This window comes from Cervus elaphus, chromosome 15 (assembly GCF_910594005.1).
Source record: "Cervus elaphus chromosome 15, mCerEla1.1, whole genome shotgun sequence".
Taxonomy (NCBI): domain Eukaryota; kingdom Metazoa; phylum Chordata; class Mammalia; order Artiodactyla; family Cervidae; genus Cervus; species Cervus elaphus.
In genome coordinates, this window is record NC_057829.1 from 18,156,700 (window position 1) to 18,172,784 (window position 16,085).

The 16,085-nt window shown below is 40.7% G+C and overlaps 1 protein-coding gene across 3 annotated transcripts in view; it reads left to right on the top strand.

Annotated features, from left to right (window-relative positions):
* The window catches only part of ARID5B (AT-rich interaction domain 5B), a 188,401-nt gene that overhangs the window by 158,397 nt on the left and 13,919 nt on the right, over nt 1-16,085 (top strand). For all 3 annotated transcript variants that reach the window (XM_043926466.1, XM_043926467.1, XM_043926468.1), the window contains one exon: nt 2,839-2,936. In XM_043926466.1, the coding sequence (XP_043782401.1) occupies nt 2,839-2,936 (98 nt within the window). The remainder of the gene's footprint in view (nt 1-2,838; nt 2,937-16,085) is intronic.

The following is a 16,085-nucleotide window of genomic DNA, read 5'->3' on the forward strand; positions in this document are numbered from 1 at the left end:
TGTATTTAAACAGCAGAATCTGCTAGTAGGGGGCTAACACAGACCTCTAGGCAGCTGAACAGGGCTTATTATCGCCGAATGGTGACTGATGCTGGCTTCCTGCTGCCACAGTTTCAACCCTAGTGTGAGGAAGACTTTGTTTTTGTTTCTTTTGATAATTCATTATTTATTCTCAAAGAAGTTTTGTCGTTTCTGTGATAGGCAAGTGTTTAACAGGGCATACCTCAGTTTGGATGACGGATTGTGGGTGGGGAGCATGGACAGTTTCCACACATTACATATCCCTGTCAGCAGTGGTCTCTTGTTCACTATATTTTTCACAATCAGTATTCCTTTGTTTATAAATTTGGTCGTGTGTTGATTTTTGGAATCTGCCACTAAGATGCAGGCATCTCAGGTGTTGGGTTTGCACTGTGGCCACCCAGCTGCTGGCACAGTACCCAACAAATGGGAGATGTTCGATAAATGTTTGGTGAGTTAATGCATGGCTGAATAGACAGATTCTGATAAAATTGGGACGTATGTATGATTTAATGGTGAATCTCTGTTCATAGAGGCACAATAGGACAGGGTGGCAGCAACCACAGTTCTAACAGATACTTTAAGAGAGTAACATCTCAGAGAGCTATTAACCCAACCCCCTCCCTTAGATTCTTGCTGACCTCCTAGCTGTGCTATTTTCCCACTAGTGAGAGTTTCAGAATTTGTAGCAAAAGCAATGGGGCCCACAGTTATCTCCCTCCTTTGAAGCAAAAGGTCCCTGGAGTCCTGTATTATCACCATGCTACACCATTCACCAGGTCATTCTGATATGGAGGCTGCTTTGATGTAGTGGAAAAAAGTCTGCTCTTGGGACCATAAGACGTTGGTATGAGTCCTGGTATTCCCAATCTGCTGCTGTGTGTCCTTAGGCAAATCATGCAACCTCTCTGAGACTTGTTTCCTTTGTCTGTGAATGAGATTCCTATAGGCTGCCTCACAGGCTGATAGGAGGATTAAATGATATCATGGATATGAAAACTCTTTACAAAATAGAAAATACAGTGCACACCAGAGATACAAGAATGACAAAAGCAATGATTTCTTCTAAAGTGACTATAGGAACACAGATAGTCTTGTTTTCTAGCCTTGTGGGGCTCCCCAGAGCTGACACCTCATCTGAGGGAGGGAAATATGGAGATTTGTTTCAAGGGCGTCTGTGTTCTAAGAGCTTTGAGGAATCATGTAGATACTTAGAAGAAGGGTATCCTGTTTCTTCTGTACACCAGTCTAGAATAGACCAGCCTGTAACTGTATTATTTAAAAGGTTGGAGGGAGACTGTAATTAAATGTAAAATAATTACCAAAATATGTATTTTGAGTATTTTTAAAGGGCCTTGAAAACATTTATTATTATAATCTAAACCAAACTACAAATACAGGAGGATTTTTACTTATACCTGCTAGTAGATGTAAGAGGTGGTTCAGTCTAATGAGAACTATTGAAACAAATTGATTTAAGAATGCTTCATGGGAAAGTGAACAATGCATGACTCTCATTGTCTAGAGGTCCTACTTGGACTTGTTAAGAAGGGCTTATGGAAATGAAGGGGTTCTTTTTATTTGAAACGGGTACCACTTAACCTATAATATTTAACCACCCTTTTCCTCCTTAGTTCACAATTATGGAGCCCCTGGTTACACACTGAGTTTTTTTTTTTCACGCCTCTAGCCCTAAGTCAACTCCGCGGTCAGCTCTGCGGGTGTTTTTCAAAAGATGCCTCCTGTTCTGATTGTTTAAATTCCACCTTCACCTCTGCCACGCCCAGCTCCCTACACATTCCAATAACAAGAGTTTTCTCGGAACCCTGTTTGGAAATGTTCACAAGGATCTCAGAACTTGCTCTATCCCTCCAGTTTCAAGGAAACATTGGATTGCTCATATGTAGTAGATGACGTGGTTTCCCCAAAGTAATCATTTGCCAGATCATACATCTGTTATTTTGTTAAAATCTTAATTTATATATAGAAATAAAATTAAAGGAAAACAAGACCATAGTATGCCTTTCAGTATATTACAAGCTGTTTGTTTTTATTCACCCAACTCGGTGAAATACGGACCTTACATTTTAACTTTGGAATATGTTAATTTTCATAGGGTTTCATCAATATCCCATTTTCCTGACCTGAGTGAAGAAAAATAAACAGCTTGTGACTTAAGACAGTTTAACATTTTGGTTTTGTCCTGGTGGTTAGCACAGCTGGCATAAAAATATAGCCTGAGAGGACTAGAAATTTCATAACCAACTTGATCATTTTAATTAATTTGTATAGTAATTTAAGTAGGCAACACATCACAGTAGTTCAAAACTCAGAAGATACAGAAGTATGTTTTATGGAAATTCTGTGTTTACCTGTGTACTCAGCCACCCATTACCATATCCCTCAAGTAACCAGTATTAATTCTGATTCATTTAAATGGATATACTAAGACATATTTTAGCTGAAATCTATATTTTGATGCTTTAATCACATTACATAAAGGAACAGAGTATGCATTTGGGACCTGGGGGGCAAATAGCTACATGAATATCCAGGGAGATATCTTTGATAAAAATGCTGTAAGGGTGACAAAATACAGAGCCCAAAGCAGAATTCCATTTTTATTGTGAAGAAGAGTGCTGAAAGTGAGATCTTACTGGAAGCCCCTGAGTCTCCCCACAGACCCATTTGGACTTCTCTGTTTCCGGCTTTCCAGGACAGACTGTTGTTCTCTTCTGACTGTTGCATATGTATTGAACCCTGGCACTGCGACTCTCTTATGATGCAAGATTGAATTTCTCATTGCCCCTTTTTCAGATAACAGCCCGCCGTCAGTGGAAGCACATTTATGATGAGTTAGGCGGTAATCCTGGGAGCACCAGCGCCGCCACTTGTACTCGCAGGCACTATGAAAGGTAAGACACCCTTTCCTGGAAAGTCGTTGCTTAACAAAAAGTGTGTTAATGCAAAGTTAACTGGTCAAGCATAAGACCTTTGAGGAAACAGGAAATATCCCTGGCATTTTGCATTGCATAGTGCCTTGTGATTTTTAGGGGACCTGGCTTTCTCTGGTTACAGGAGCTAATAGAATTAGATGTTCTTCTAATTCGGTTTTATCCTATAACCCTGTCTGACTATACTGATACTCCCCCCCACCCCCCACCACAAGCATGGATTATTCGGTATGTACTATGTACTCCATAGGTTCATTCACTATTAGAACTTTCAGCTTCTGGAAAACAGGTCTGCGGTATTACTGTGGGGTTGCCATGTAACTGTATTAGCATAGAAATGTATTAATGTTGAAAGTACTAATATTGAACAGTAAGTATTTCTTTAACAAGAAACTCAGTCCTAGATAAGATCTGTTGTCTTTTTTCCCCACCTTGGTGTTTTTCTTCTGTGCTTTTGACCCAGGAAATCCTTTCTTGCCAAGCTCTGTGTAGTTTGGTTTTCTAATAATTTCAGCTTCTTTTAGAAAGGTGATGATGATAATGCAAATAAGAAACAATACCAAATTAGCGTACTATGAGGGTTGTATCCATGGGAATTTTCCCCTTTGCATTAGGACTGTGTGCCCCACAAAACTGAAGACCAGTTAGGATAAATCATTTGTTATCATTGGTCTGTGTTTTCAATCCATACTTGTTTAGGTCACACCAACTTCCTTATCACTGGCATATCCCTGCAGGAGTCCGGACAAACTCAGCTTCTTGGTTTCACATTCAGAGCTTGTGAGATCCAAGTAGAGGTGTCTGTGTGTGTTTTTCATTATGGCCATGGATGGGATGAAGTCAAGACATAGTCAGCTGAGCAAATGGGCCATATAGCTTGCTCCTTTGAAAAGTACAACACAAGTGCTAAATTGATAGTTGCTCTTCACATCATCAGTTACCATCCCAGCTTCAACCCACATGCTTAATACCCATCTTTGGATTACACAAATGCATCTTCAGATAATGTCACCTCACACACCAACTCTTAGTTGTATTTTGAGTCCAATTATATTTTTATCTGCACTGCACTTTACAGAGTCCCTTTACATATGGCCATTCAGTGAAACTTACTTTTTATAGGTATAATCATAGTAAATTAAGTTGGGTTTAGAACCCTATGAAAAAGCCTCACAAAGTATTCCCAAGAAACTGCTTTATTTGACAGTGTTATAATCCAGAAAGACTTTTTTTAATTGATAATGGAAATTCAAATTACTATTCTTCATGGCATTGTTGCAGTATACTGCATTGAATTTTTTTTTTTAAGTGAGTGTATTTCTCTCAGTATTTAATACAAAAGACCATACTCTCACTGTTGGTAGCGGATATAACACTGAAGTTCTAGTACAAAAAGGCACTGGCATCTGGGGTGAGTGTTCTGTAAGTAGCATCTGGGGTATCAGAGTCCTCTTGTTTGGATTATGAGTCAAAGCTTTAATCAAAATGTTTTCATTAGAAACACTGTCTCTATTTTGAAACAGTTTTTATTATGATAGTGAACCTCCCTTAGCTTCTTGTGCAAATGTCCCCAACATGTGACCCATCATACTTAAAGAATCAGATAGTGATTAAAATTTGAGAAAGGAGTGTTATCTCAGCTGTGAGCTAGCTCACCTCATTGGAGTAAAAAAGTAATCAAATGTATCACAAAGCGTCACATGGTCAAAAAACAGATAAGGTTTGGGATAGAAAAAGGCTTGGATTTAATAGCAGCAGGTACATGTGCATGGTTGTGTGTTTAATTTACTCAAGCAGTTGTGTGTATAAAAATAGCTTCAATCTTAAATGCCATGATATGTTCTTTTGAAGGTTGTGTACTTTGTTTTATGATTTACCTCTTCCTGGAGTAGCAGAATCCCACATGCCTGCAGTCAGTCAAAATGGAAAATTCTAATAGAAGTACCTCCAACTTCAGCAACTAAAAAGCATTATTAAAGATTTTTAGAGATTTTTCTTCTCTCATTCTTGGGAGCAGAATTCATAAAGCTTTGGTCTCCCACTGGAATAAATTTTTTGAAAAGCTATGTCAGTTACTCTTCCAAATCTAGAATTTTCTTTGGTCATTGTATCAGTCAGGATCCAGGGAGGAAAATAAAAATTCACACTTAAGTATTGATCAAGGAGAACTTACTGTAGGGAATTGCCTAAACAAGTGTTGGTGTGAAGCAGTCCACTCACACAGGCACTAACCATAGGTTTCCTAGGATTGAGAAAATAAAGAGCTGACGCTATCACCACCCAGAAGTTGGGACAGTGGTTCCAACAGGAACCACAGGGGTTCAGATCCCTCACAGGTAGAGGCACCTAGTGAGTGCTGGTGCTTCGAGAGCTCAAGGGGGGCACTGTGGAGCTGGATGCAGGCGGCTGGTGCCAGACCATCTCAGAGGACACTGTTCAGGGATAGTTGAAAGAAGCGAGAGGCTGGAACCGGCAGCTGCGACTAAGTTACTGCTGGCTTGGCACTGAAAGGAAGGGCAAGCAAAATGGGAAGCAGTCCCTTCTCCCTTGCCCTGGCCTGCGAGGGCCATTTGCAGAACCCCAATAGGAAGATGGCTGACAAAAGAGACTTGGAATTTGTGTTGTCCCAATCCCAATGTCACCAAGCAGAGCGCAGAAGAGTGGGTTTGGAGCTGAGAGACAGCAGTCAACTACCGGGGGGGAGGCACATGGCACCCCAACATAGAAATTGCTGTGCAGAACCTGAAACCCAGGTTCGCGCACAGCTGTTGCAGGGTGATTAGCAAGGTCATCATCCCAGTTCCTGGCATTTTGTTTTATTTAATTTTTATTTTATATCAGAGTATGGTTGATTTACAGAGTTGTTAGTTCCTGGTGTACAGCTAAGTGATTCAGTTAAACATATACATATGGCCATTCTTTTTCAGATTTTTTTCCCATATAGGTTACTACAGAATATTGAGTAGATTTCCTTATGCCATACAGTAGGTCATTTTGATTATCTATTTTATATATAGTAGTATGTATAATTTAATCCCATACTCCTAATTTATCCCTTCTCCCACAGTTCCCTTTGGAACCACAAGTTTGTTTTTTAAATCTGTGTCTGTTTTGTAAGTAAGTTCATTCATATAATTTTTTAAAAATTCTATTCATAAGTGATATGCCTTTTTCTGATTCACTTAGTGTGGTAATCTCTAGGTCCATTCATGTTGCTGCAAATGGTATTATTTCAGTCTTTCTGTGGCTGAGTAATATCCCATTGCATGTATGTACCACATTTTCTTTATCCATTCCTCTGTGGATGGACATTTAGGTAGCTTCCAGGTCTTCACTATTCTAACAGTGCTGCAATGAACATTGGGGGTGCGTGTATCTTTTCCAATCATGGTTTTCTCCAGATACATGCCCAGGAGCAGATTACTAGATCATATGGTAGTTCTTAGTTTTTAAAGGAACCTCCATACCATTGTCTGTAGTGGCTGCACCAGTTTACATTTCCACCAACAGGTGGGAGAGTTCCCTTCTCTCCTGACTCTCTCCAGTATTTGCCATTTGTAGACTTTTTTGATGATGGCATTCTGACTGGTATGAAGTGATACCTCACTGTAGTTTTGATTTGCATTTCTCTAATAATGAGTGGTGTTGAGTGTCTTTTCATATGCATTTTGGCCATCTTTATGTCTTCTTTGGAGAAATGTCTTTAGATCTTCTGCACTTTTTTTTATTGAGTTATTATTTTCATGTAGAGCTGCATGAGCTATTTGTAAATTTTGGACATTAATCCCTTGTCAGTCATTTCATTTGCAAATATTTTCTCCCATTCTGTGGGTTGTCTTTCCTGTTTTATGGTTTCTTTTGCTGTATAAAAGCTTTTAAGTTTAATTAGGCCCCATTTGTTTTTCTTTGTTTTTATTTTCATTACTCTAGGAGGTGGATCTGAAAAGATGTTGCTATGATTTCTGTCAAAGTGTGTTCTGCCTATGTTTTCCTTAAAGAGTTTTATAGTAGGCATTTCCTTTCACCATCTATGTTTTGCATTGTTGTGGTCGCTATAAGGGGTGTCATGAATAATTAATAATTTATAATAGTTTAAATCAATCATCTGCAAATTTTGGTAGGGCTTTTTTTTTTTTTAATTCAGACTGTACTTCCCATAATGCCACTCTCACTCATTTGAACTATGTCTCGAAGGAATCATCCATACTCCTGTGTTTTGTGGTGGGGAGAAATGTCTGGGAATTGCTGCTCTAGATGTCTTTTTTTTTTGATGTTTCTGACAAAGAAGGGAAGAATACACCCAGATCTGTCCCAGAACCTGAACCATTTATGCTTAGGTCAAAGAAAAGGCTGAAGCTCTTGGCTACAACTGTGTTGGGTGATGCTGGCAGATTTCATTCATTGTTGCTAGTTATAGGCTGCGCTCACACAATTAAGAAAGAAATGACTAGGTTGGGGAAAGCCCATCGCATTCAAGAAGGCTCAAGGAGTTGTAAAGGGCCAGGATTTTGTGAGCAAACATCTAGTCTGGAGATGCCCTTACAGTCTGGTTGGAGTTCGTGCTCTGCGGTCTCTCATTTTCACTCTCATACAGAGACTGGCTCCTCCTTCTGTTTCCCTGCCACCAACTTTGCTTTCCTAGAAGATGGAGAAGTAGTGAGTGGTTACTGTGCATTATCCACTGATTTATTTTTCACGCAGTGTGGTTCATGTTTCCAGTAAATGTTTTCTTTTTTCAACAAGAAAAAAGTAGCTGGCTCCTCAGTAAATGTTACTTGTATATTAGTTGGACACTTTTGATTTATTAATGAGTGTAATAATGAAAGTACAGGTTGCTGAAAAGAATCAGTGTTTTTATTTAAGGCATAGCAGAAATGGTACAATGCCTGTGAATGCATCATTGTCGCTGAAGGCCTGACTTGTCCAAAACTTGCCTCTGATTGGTTTAAATAAAATAGGTCCAAGCACTTCATAAAAATGTCTTTGTCAGCCTGGTTTTGCTTCCAAACCTATTCATCTCTGTCAGTTTTTAATATTAGTAACAGGTTCCTGGCCACAGTCCATTAGTACTGTACTTAATTGCTCATGTTACAGATGATCACCAATATAAAAAGCATTAATGTTTCCCCATCGAAAGACTTGCTGTGTAGATATCTCAACTCAGAAAAGCTTATGAAGTGTGGTTATTCTGGACACTTCTTCTTCAGGATTTATAGATAAAAATACTGCAGATTACAATGCAAAGAAAAAGACACCCACAGGAAGTGTCTTCCTGTGCAAGACACTTCTAGGTGGAACATTTTCTTTCTTGTCCAACTCTTTAAGATGCCCCACATCAGTTTCTTTTATTGGTAAGGCAACAAGAAAGGAAAATGGTTACCTTAACAGAGTTCTCTTAGCTTGATTTTCTGGCGCAGTAATTCATTTTAAAGGCTGTTTTCACATGCAGATTTGTTTTCTTTTTCTTTTAATGTTTTTTAAGCATCACATGCAAGGGGGGAAAAGTCTTTACACAGAATACCAGATTACTGGTTTTAATTTTCCTGAATAAATTACGTGGTCTGTTTCTATGGAGCACATGAAGCTGTTACTAGGGATTTTAAAAGGAGCATTAAGACAGAAGTACTTTATGATGTGCTTTTCTGAGTACTTAGAAAATCAAAATCATAAACAAATGTATTTGTGGGGGAAATGAACAATTATGCCTCATCTTCTTGCATACGTAATGCCCAATTTCCAATTCTACCCTTTTGCTTTGCCCATAAGCATTCCTTGGGTGAGATTGTCATGCTGCTGGCTTCCTTTGCAGTTACTTGTTGGGGGACAGGGGAATTGTGAGCTGCACCCAAGCCCCATGCATTTGGCCAGAGCCTGAGTGACAGTGAGCTGCATCTTCGGCCTTTTTCTCTCTGAAGGTGGAACCCAGGGTGTGGGAGGTTCACGTTTTGAGTTCAGAATGTGCTTTAAGTTAAAATGTCAAAAATACATCAGGTTCTAAGGAACTCAGCTAGTCATATTGTGGGAAAAAGCCAAGGAAAGGGGAGTTACAGTTCTGTTCATGTCTAGGACGAGATGTGGGGTGTTCTTGCTCATTTTGATGCCCTTGAAGTTAATCAGTACACAGTTTCGAAGGCCACAGGCAGGCTGCACAGATCTGAGGCAGCCTCTAGCAATCCTCTAGACAGTGTTACTCAAGTGAGGTTCTCCTATGAACAGGCAGCAATGAATAAGCATTGAGACACTTAGATAGCAATTTACCAGCATAATTTTGTGTGTGTCTAATTTTTTAAAAAATGAGGCTATGCATTTTGTATGTCTTTTAAAATTTTCATTTCCTGCTAATTCTTTTCTATAGTGTTAGTCGCTCAGTCATGTCCGATTTTTTGCAACCCCATGGACTGTGGCCCGCCAGGCTCCTCTGTCCATGCGATTCTCCAGGCAAGAATACTGGAGTGGGTTGCCATTCCCTTCTCCAGGGGATCTTCCCAACCCAGGGATCGAACCCGGGTCTCCTGCACTGCAGGCAGATTCTTTACCATCCGAGCTACAGGGAAGATCCAATTCCTTTCTATGGGATTTTACAAATGTGTCAGTCGGAACAGGAAATCCAGGGTCACTGGAGCAGCGCTCCCCATCAGTGGTCACAGACTCACATGTTGACGGGGGCAGGTAGCACGGTGATCACAGGCGGCCCAGGCTGGGCAGCAGGAAACCGGCACACACGGCCCGGCCGGGGAGGCCCAGGGGGATCAGACTTAGTGATCCCAGGGGGATCAGCCCACACTCACTGCCTTAGGAGGATGCGGTCTCGGTGCTTCCAGACCTTCCATGTCTTAGCGATAATTTTAATGTGAAATCACCCAACTTACAAATATTGGCTCCAATATTTCTGAAAATATTCTACGTAAACTAAACTGTAGGCGCAGTGTAGCCTGCAGGCTGCCCTGTTCTGCGAGGACTGAATGACTGCTGGCACTGAGCTCATCCAGTCTCTGCTTAGACGCCCTGCAGTGGGAGGGCAGGGAAGGCACTCTTCATCTGTACACTCTTCCTCAAACTGAGCAAGACGCCTGTGGCTTCCCATCGACCCTACCTTACCTTCTGGGGCTGACTTGTTCCACATGCTCCGTTTTCTCGGTGATGGGTCTTCATACGCTTGGCAAAGCTCCTCTCACATCAAGTTCTCCTGTTCCATTCATCCAAGCCTCAGAGCACAGTTCCTGGGCTTTGACCAGCTTGGCTTGCTCCCATGTAAACGCCTCACATTCGTGTCGCTCAGAAGATCCAACGCTCTTCCAGATGTTGCATATAGTATTTCTTGGGATGAGGGCAGTGTCAGTCTATCAGCAGTGCCTAAGGTGACTTTTGAAATTGGTAAGAAGCCCTCTCCTATTGGCCAGTTTCTTTTTCTTGGGTGGGATAGATTTACCATTTGATTGACTGTCTTTTTCCTTTGCTACTGCCCTCAAGAGCCAACTGGTGTTTTTTGAACGTCTACCAAGATTGGGGTGCAAACAATGAGGAGGTGCCCATGCTACCACATTCATGGAAGAGACTGTTAAGGGAACATGATGATGCTCCCCTAGAACCCAGGCTCAGCCTCAGAATTCTCAGTATGGCTGGCACCTCATTAGAACTGGGAGGTGCTGTGACCTTTGGCTTACCTATCTTATCATATGATCAAACTTCTAGTCCATACATACATGAAAAAGAGTTAAATACTTAAGGCTATAAAAACCTTATGTAAGTAAGTTGTAATAGATACAAATAAGTTCAGTGAAAGTGAAAGTCGTTCAGTTGTGTCTGACTCTTTGCAACCCCATGGACTTTACAGTCTATGGAATTCTCCAGGCCAGAATACTGGATTGGGTAGCCTTTCCCTTCTCCAGGGGATCTTCCCAACCCAGGGATCAAACCCAGGTTTCCCGAATTGCAGGCAGATTCTTTACCAGCTGAGTCACAAAGTGATAGAGATCAAAGAAAGAAGAGAATTTCCAAATGAAATGAGCAAAGTCTTTCAGGGGAATCTAGAATTTGAACTGAATTTTTTTTGTATTGAAGTATACTTGATTTACAATGTTGTATTGGTTTCAGGTAGACAGCAGACTGATTCAGTTATAAAAATATACGTATTCATTCTTTTTCTCATATAGGTTATCTCAGAACTTTGAGTCCCCTGTGCTCTACAGTAGGTTCTTGTTGATTATCTATTCTATATATAATAGTGTGTGTATATGTTAATCCTAAGCTCTCAATTTATCCCTCCCCACCATGTTTCCCCTTTGGTAACCATAAGTTGTTTTGGTACCTATAAGTCTGTTTCTGTTTTGCAAATAAGTACATTTGCATCATTTAAAAAAATAGGTTCCACATTTAAGTAATATCATATGATTTTTGTTGTTCTCTGACTTACTTCACTCAGTATGATAATCTCTAGGTCTATGTATGATAAACTCTAGGACTATGCATGTTGTTGCAAAAAATATTATTTCATTCTTTTTTATGGCTAATATTCCACTGTATATATGTACATCTTCTTTATCCATTCCTCAGTTGATGGACATTTAGGTTACTTCCATGTCTTAGCTGCTGTAAATAGTGCTGCAATGAACATTGGGGTGCATGCATCTTTTCAAATATGATTTCTTCTGGGTGTATGCCCAGGAGTGGGATTGCTGGATTATATGGTAGTTCTATTTTTAGTCTTTTTAGGAACGTCCATATTGTTCTCCATAGTGGCTGTACCAATTTATAAACTGGATCTTAAAGTGATTAGGTTAGAATCTAAGGTAGATCACCATACACTGCTTAAAATAATTCAGTTGTAGAACTCAAAAACAATAAAGAAACTGTATTTGAGGGCAAGGACCAGGTGGTATTAGCTTTCCTTGAGACTTACTAGTGCACCCAATACAGCATCATGAACATATCAAGAATTAGGGGTTGAGTGAATTAAATCCAAACAAAAAGGACAGTTTCCTCTAGGATATGTGTACAAAGAAGTAAGGAATGAGGTGCTGGAAGGGGCTGTCAGTAGAGTTCTAAGGCTGAATTTCCAAGCCGGATGCACCAAAGGCAGGTATTACAGTTTATCCCCTCAGTGTCTGTTCAGTCTCTTACCTTGAGGTCCAGTGGGGAGAGCATGTGCCATCCTCATCCATGTAGGGTCAGCCAGTCTGTGGACTTGGCATCTTCTTTGTAAACACTGTCTTGGTAATGGGGGCTCTGGCCTAGGGGCACTCTGTTGGTAACACTTCTGTACCATTGCCACTCAGACACTCTCACCTCCCTTTTCCCCACACCCAGAGAAGGCCCTTATCGGTAACCAGCAACTCCCCCCCTCCAAATTGTTATAAGACACAGTGTTGAGACATAAGCAGGCTAAGGTATTGCTGTTGCTTTTCCAATGATACCCCCTCAGGCTTGTTCTTATAAGGGACCTGAATTGGATGGATGTAAGACCTTATGCCTGGAGCAGCTTCTCATCAGTAAAGAATTTCTCCCCAAAGGACGGTCAGGTAGTTTCATAAGAGCGCCTCTCTGTATCGCTCAACATGCCTAAAATGCTCTGATAACTTTCCAATGCCTGGATTTTTCAAGAAACTTTTAAAAAGGAAAACAAAACTGTAGCCAGGGCCTGGAGTAGAAAAAGTGGTTTCTGTTTTCAAAAAAATGAATAAATAAACAACAGCCTTTGAAAAATCTCTACTTAAAAATTCTTAAACTTGCCTCTAAATGCAAGTTGTAATTATTAGAAGTTGGAATTTACACTGTTGAGTGTAAAAACACCCTCAGGCACAAACTAATCAAGTGTGTATGTCATGCTATCAACTACAGCAAGCTCTTTGTTTGACCCAAAAAAGGCTTGCCAAACAGCAGTTTCTTCTTTGTCAAGTTCCTTTATTGTCTCATTTTTGTTTTCTTGCTACTCTCCCCACCCAACCTCCTTTGAACCCCACTGTAGTATTTAAGAAACTGCAGATTCCAGGTTATATTGATAGTTTTCATCAAGCATGAATTTAAATTTGAGAATAGATTAGGTGTCTTAGCCCTTTTTCTTTTTGATAAATAACAAGAGGTTTCTACTTATGATTTTCTGTCCTCGGGGCTTTATCATTAAGATTAAATAACTGTATTCTCAAGCATGCCACTGCACAAACATCTTTTCAATTATGTGAGTAACAGATGCCTTCACAAAGGAACTATTGAAAATTCAGAAAGCATGTTTCCAAAAAAGAAAGGGGAAAAAAAAGTATCAGATGACAGAAGAATGTAATTGTTTACCATTAAAATATATCCTTAACTCTTCCACTGAAAACCTCTTGGAACATTTTGTTTTCGTACAAGTTATTACAAAGTTGCATCAAAATGATACATGTTTGGGGAGATGGTTGAACATTTCAGAAGCTCTGAAACCTGTGGTATCTCACTTACATGAGAATTCAGTGCAGTGGTTGCTTATCTGCTTTTACATATGGACCCTGCCTGCTTTCATGAGGAGAGGTGGTGCACATCATGTTGAAAATACTATAGTTATATTTGTCTATTATTCTTGAAATAATGTTCATCTGCCCTTGAAACAGATCCATGCAACTTGATTCTGAGTCAGTCATTGTTTTTGAATTGAGAAGAATTGGTACCACCTCTGCTGGGGCATTGTGGAAGCCTGGGTTGCTATTTACCATCCATGCCCTCTGTTGTGAGCACATATTTTAATCCCTGGGATGTAAAGTCAGCCTTTCTTAAATCCATGTGAGCTTTCTTCAATGTGGTCTTCGTTGGAAAGCTATGGGACTGACTAATGTCAGTCTAGACCCTCTGAGAAGAAGCAAGGAGGCACTGCAGGAGTGACGCTCGAGGAGCGCTGAGTCTAGCTGGGGAGGCCTTGGGACCCTCAGACAGGGTAGGAGTTAACTGCTGCAGGCTGGGGTTCCTGGGAGATGTGCTTCCCGAGTTTCTCTTACCATCCAACATCAGGTTGTGCCGGGTGCATCCAGGGTTACCACCTTTTGGAGAGTCGTGGCTTGGCTATCCTGGCGTACAGGACGAGGAATGGTGTGGCCAGTGCTCCAGCCGTAGGGTGCTCCTGTGGGACTGCCATGACCCTCGGTGGAATGGCCACATGTGTATTCTGTAGGTCTGCTGGCTCTGAGGAAAGGAGGGTGCTCACCCTGACTTTGCCTGAGGAGCTTGGACTTCCCTTAACCCGGGAGTGATCATTTTTATCTTCCCAGTGTTGGTGCTTCTCAGATAATGTCTGAAGATACACAGCTACCTTGCTGAGATGAAGACAGGTCAGAGAGGCAGATCGTAATTGAACTCAAATTTTGGCACACAATAGCTATATGCTTTTCACTTGTGCTTTAATAGTTATTTCACACTTAACTTCATTTTCCTTCTCAACAAATTGATGATAAGGTATACAAAGTGCCTGGTGTTATTAGGAACTTAATACATGACCCAGCTGCTATTAATACTGTAATGCCTAATCAATATGTAAGACAACTGGAAGTTTCTTTCCCCACCCTCTGACCTCATCCCCTACACCCACAGCCCATGTAACTTCAGTTCAGGGACCTGTCATCCTGGACCTTCCCCTGTCACACTGACCCTCCTTCATGAGAGTCAAGCCACCGACTTGATGGATCCCAACACGACTTTCCTTTCATTGCTTAGTTAGGTTCACGGTCACTCCACGACTATTGGAAGGTATCAGAGTCATCAATGGGCCTAAGAAACACCCCTCCTGCCACTTCCAGGGGCAAATGGAGACTATTAGTGTCTTCAAAAGGTCTTCTTCATCTCTGGCTTCCCCCTGAGTAAGAAATGAAGCCCCTGGTAAACTAATCATTCTCTTAAGGAAGTGATTTCTCTGAAGACAAGTGGCCATGTTTTGTTGTTAATAATAAGGGGCTGCATACCTTTTTGGTATCTTAAGGTAGAATATAAATGATGCTCTTTATACCTACTTCCTTTGCAAAGAACTCGGGACAGTTTACCCTTGGTAGTTCATGGCTTAAGCCAAGTCTTTTACACAAAACCTATGTTGTGTTCTCCCACCATTTTCTTTCCTCAAGTGGGTCCTGCCATTGACTTGTTCTCCATGGCCTACCTGTCAGCATGACACCTCCTTCCATGGTTTGCTGTTGAAAGCTTTGAGTTCACATCTTCATCTGTTGGAAGGTGACACCGAAGTCCTCTTTCTCATCTCTCTTTGTTACTGATACTTTGCTCCTCACACACTGCACACCAATTTTTTTCTGCTCCACTGAAACTCACACTGTGAAATGGTAGAGATCTTCATCCGGAGCCCACGTTTGTCTTAGATGGAGCTTGGCTTACAAAAGGACAGGAAACAGCAGCACAATTACCATTATCCTCAACCAGTGTTGTGTCCCCTGAGGAAACATTCCCACTTCTCCTCACCTTGACATAGCTCATTTGTGTATTAGACTTTAGTTTTGCTACCTAGCTTCCCCCCACCCCAGCTAATGCTTTTTCTCCATTTTTAGAATGATGGTCTGACACCATCATTGAGCTGGAGGTGAACAGTATGTGATATTAGAACTTACCATATTTCCTGGAACCTTAACAAGTCTGTGTACTTTATCTTTAAAAAAGAAAAATATGAACACAGGTAAATCCATGGCTGATTCATGTCAGTGTATGGCAAAAACCACTACAATATTGTAAAGTAATTAGCCTCCAACTAACAAAACTAAATGAAAAAAAATAAATAAATAAAAGTTAAAAAAAAAAGAAAAATATGCCTCGTTTTGGCTCCATATTTGGTGAAAGATTGCTTCCCACACTTCACAGCAAAGTTGTATATTTTCACTTTCTGGCTGAGAAGGGAAATGTCCGGCCAAACCTTAGAATTTATCAGCCCTGGAGTCAACTTGAAGGTATAATGACTCCATTTGGGATCATATCAGGTCTGAAGCCCCAGTGGAACCAATGTATCGTTTCTTTTCTACTGGCATGGAAAAACGTACTGGTTATAGTTTTTTAGTATAGTAGTAGTAGCATTTGTGTCCTGATACATACACCAACATTTTTCCCTCTGCCCCTAAAATATTCTGCTCCAAGGGCACCGGTAGATCTCTAGGC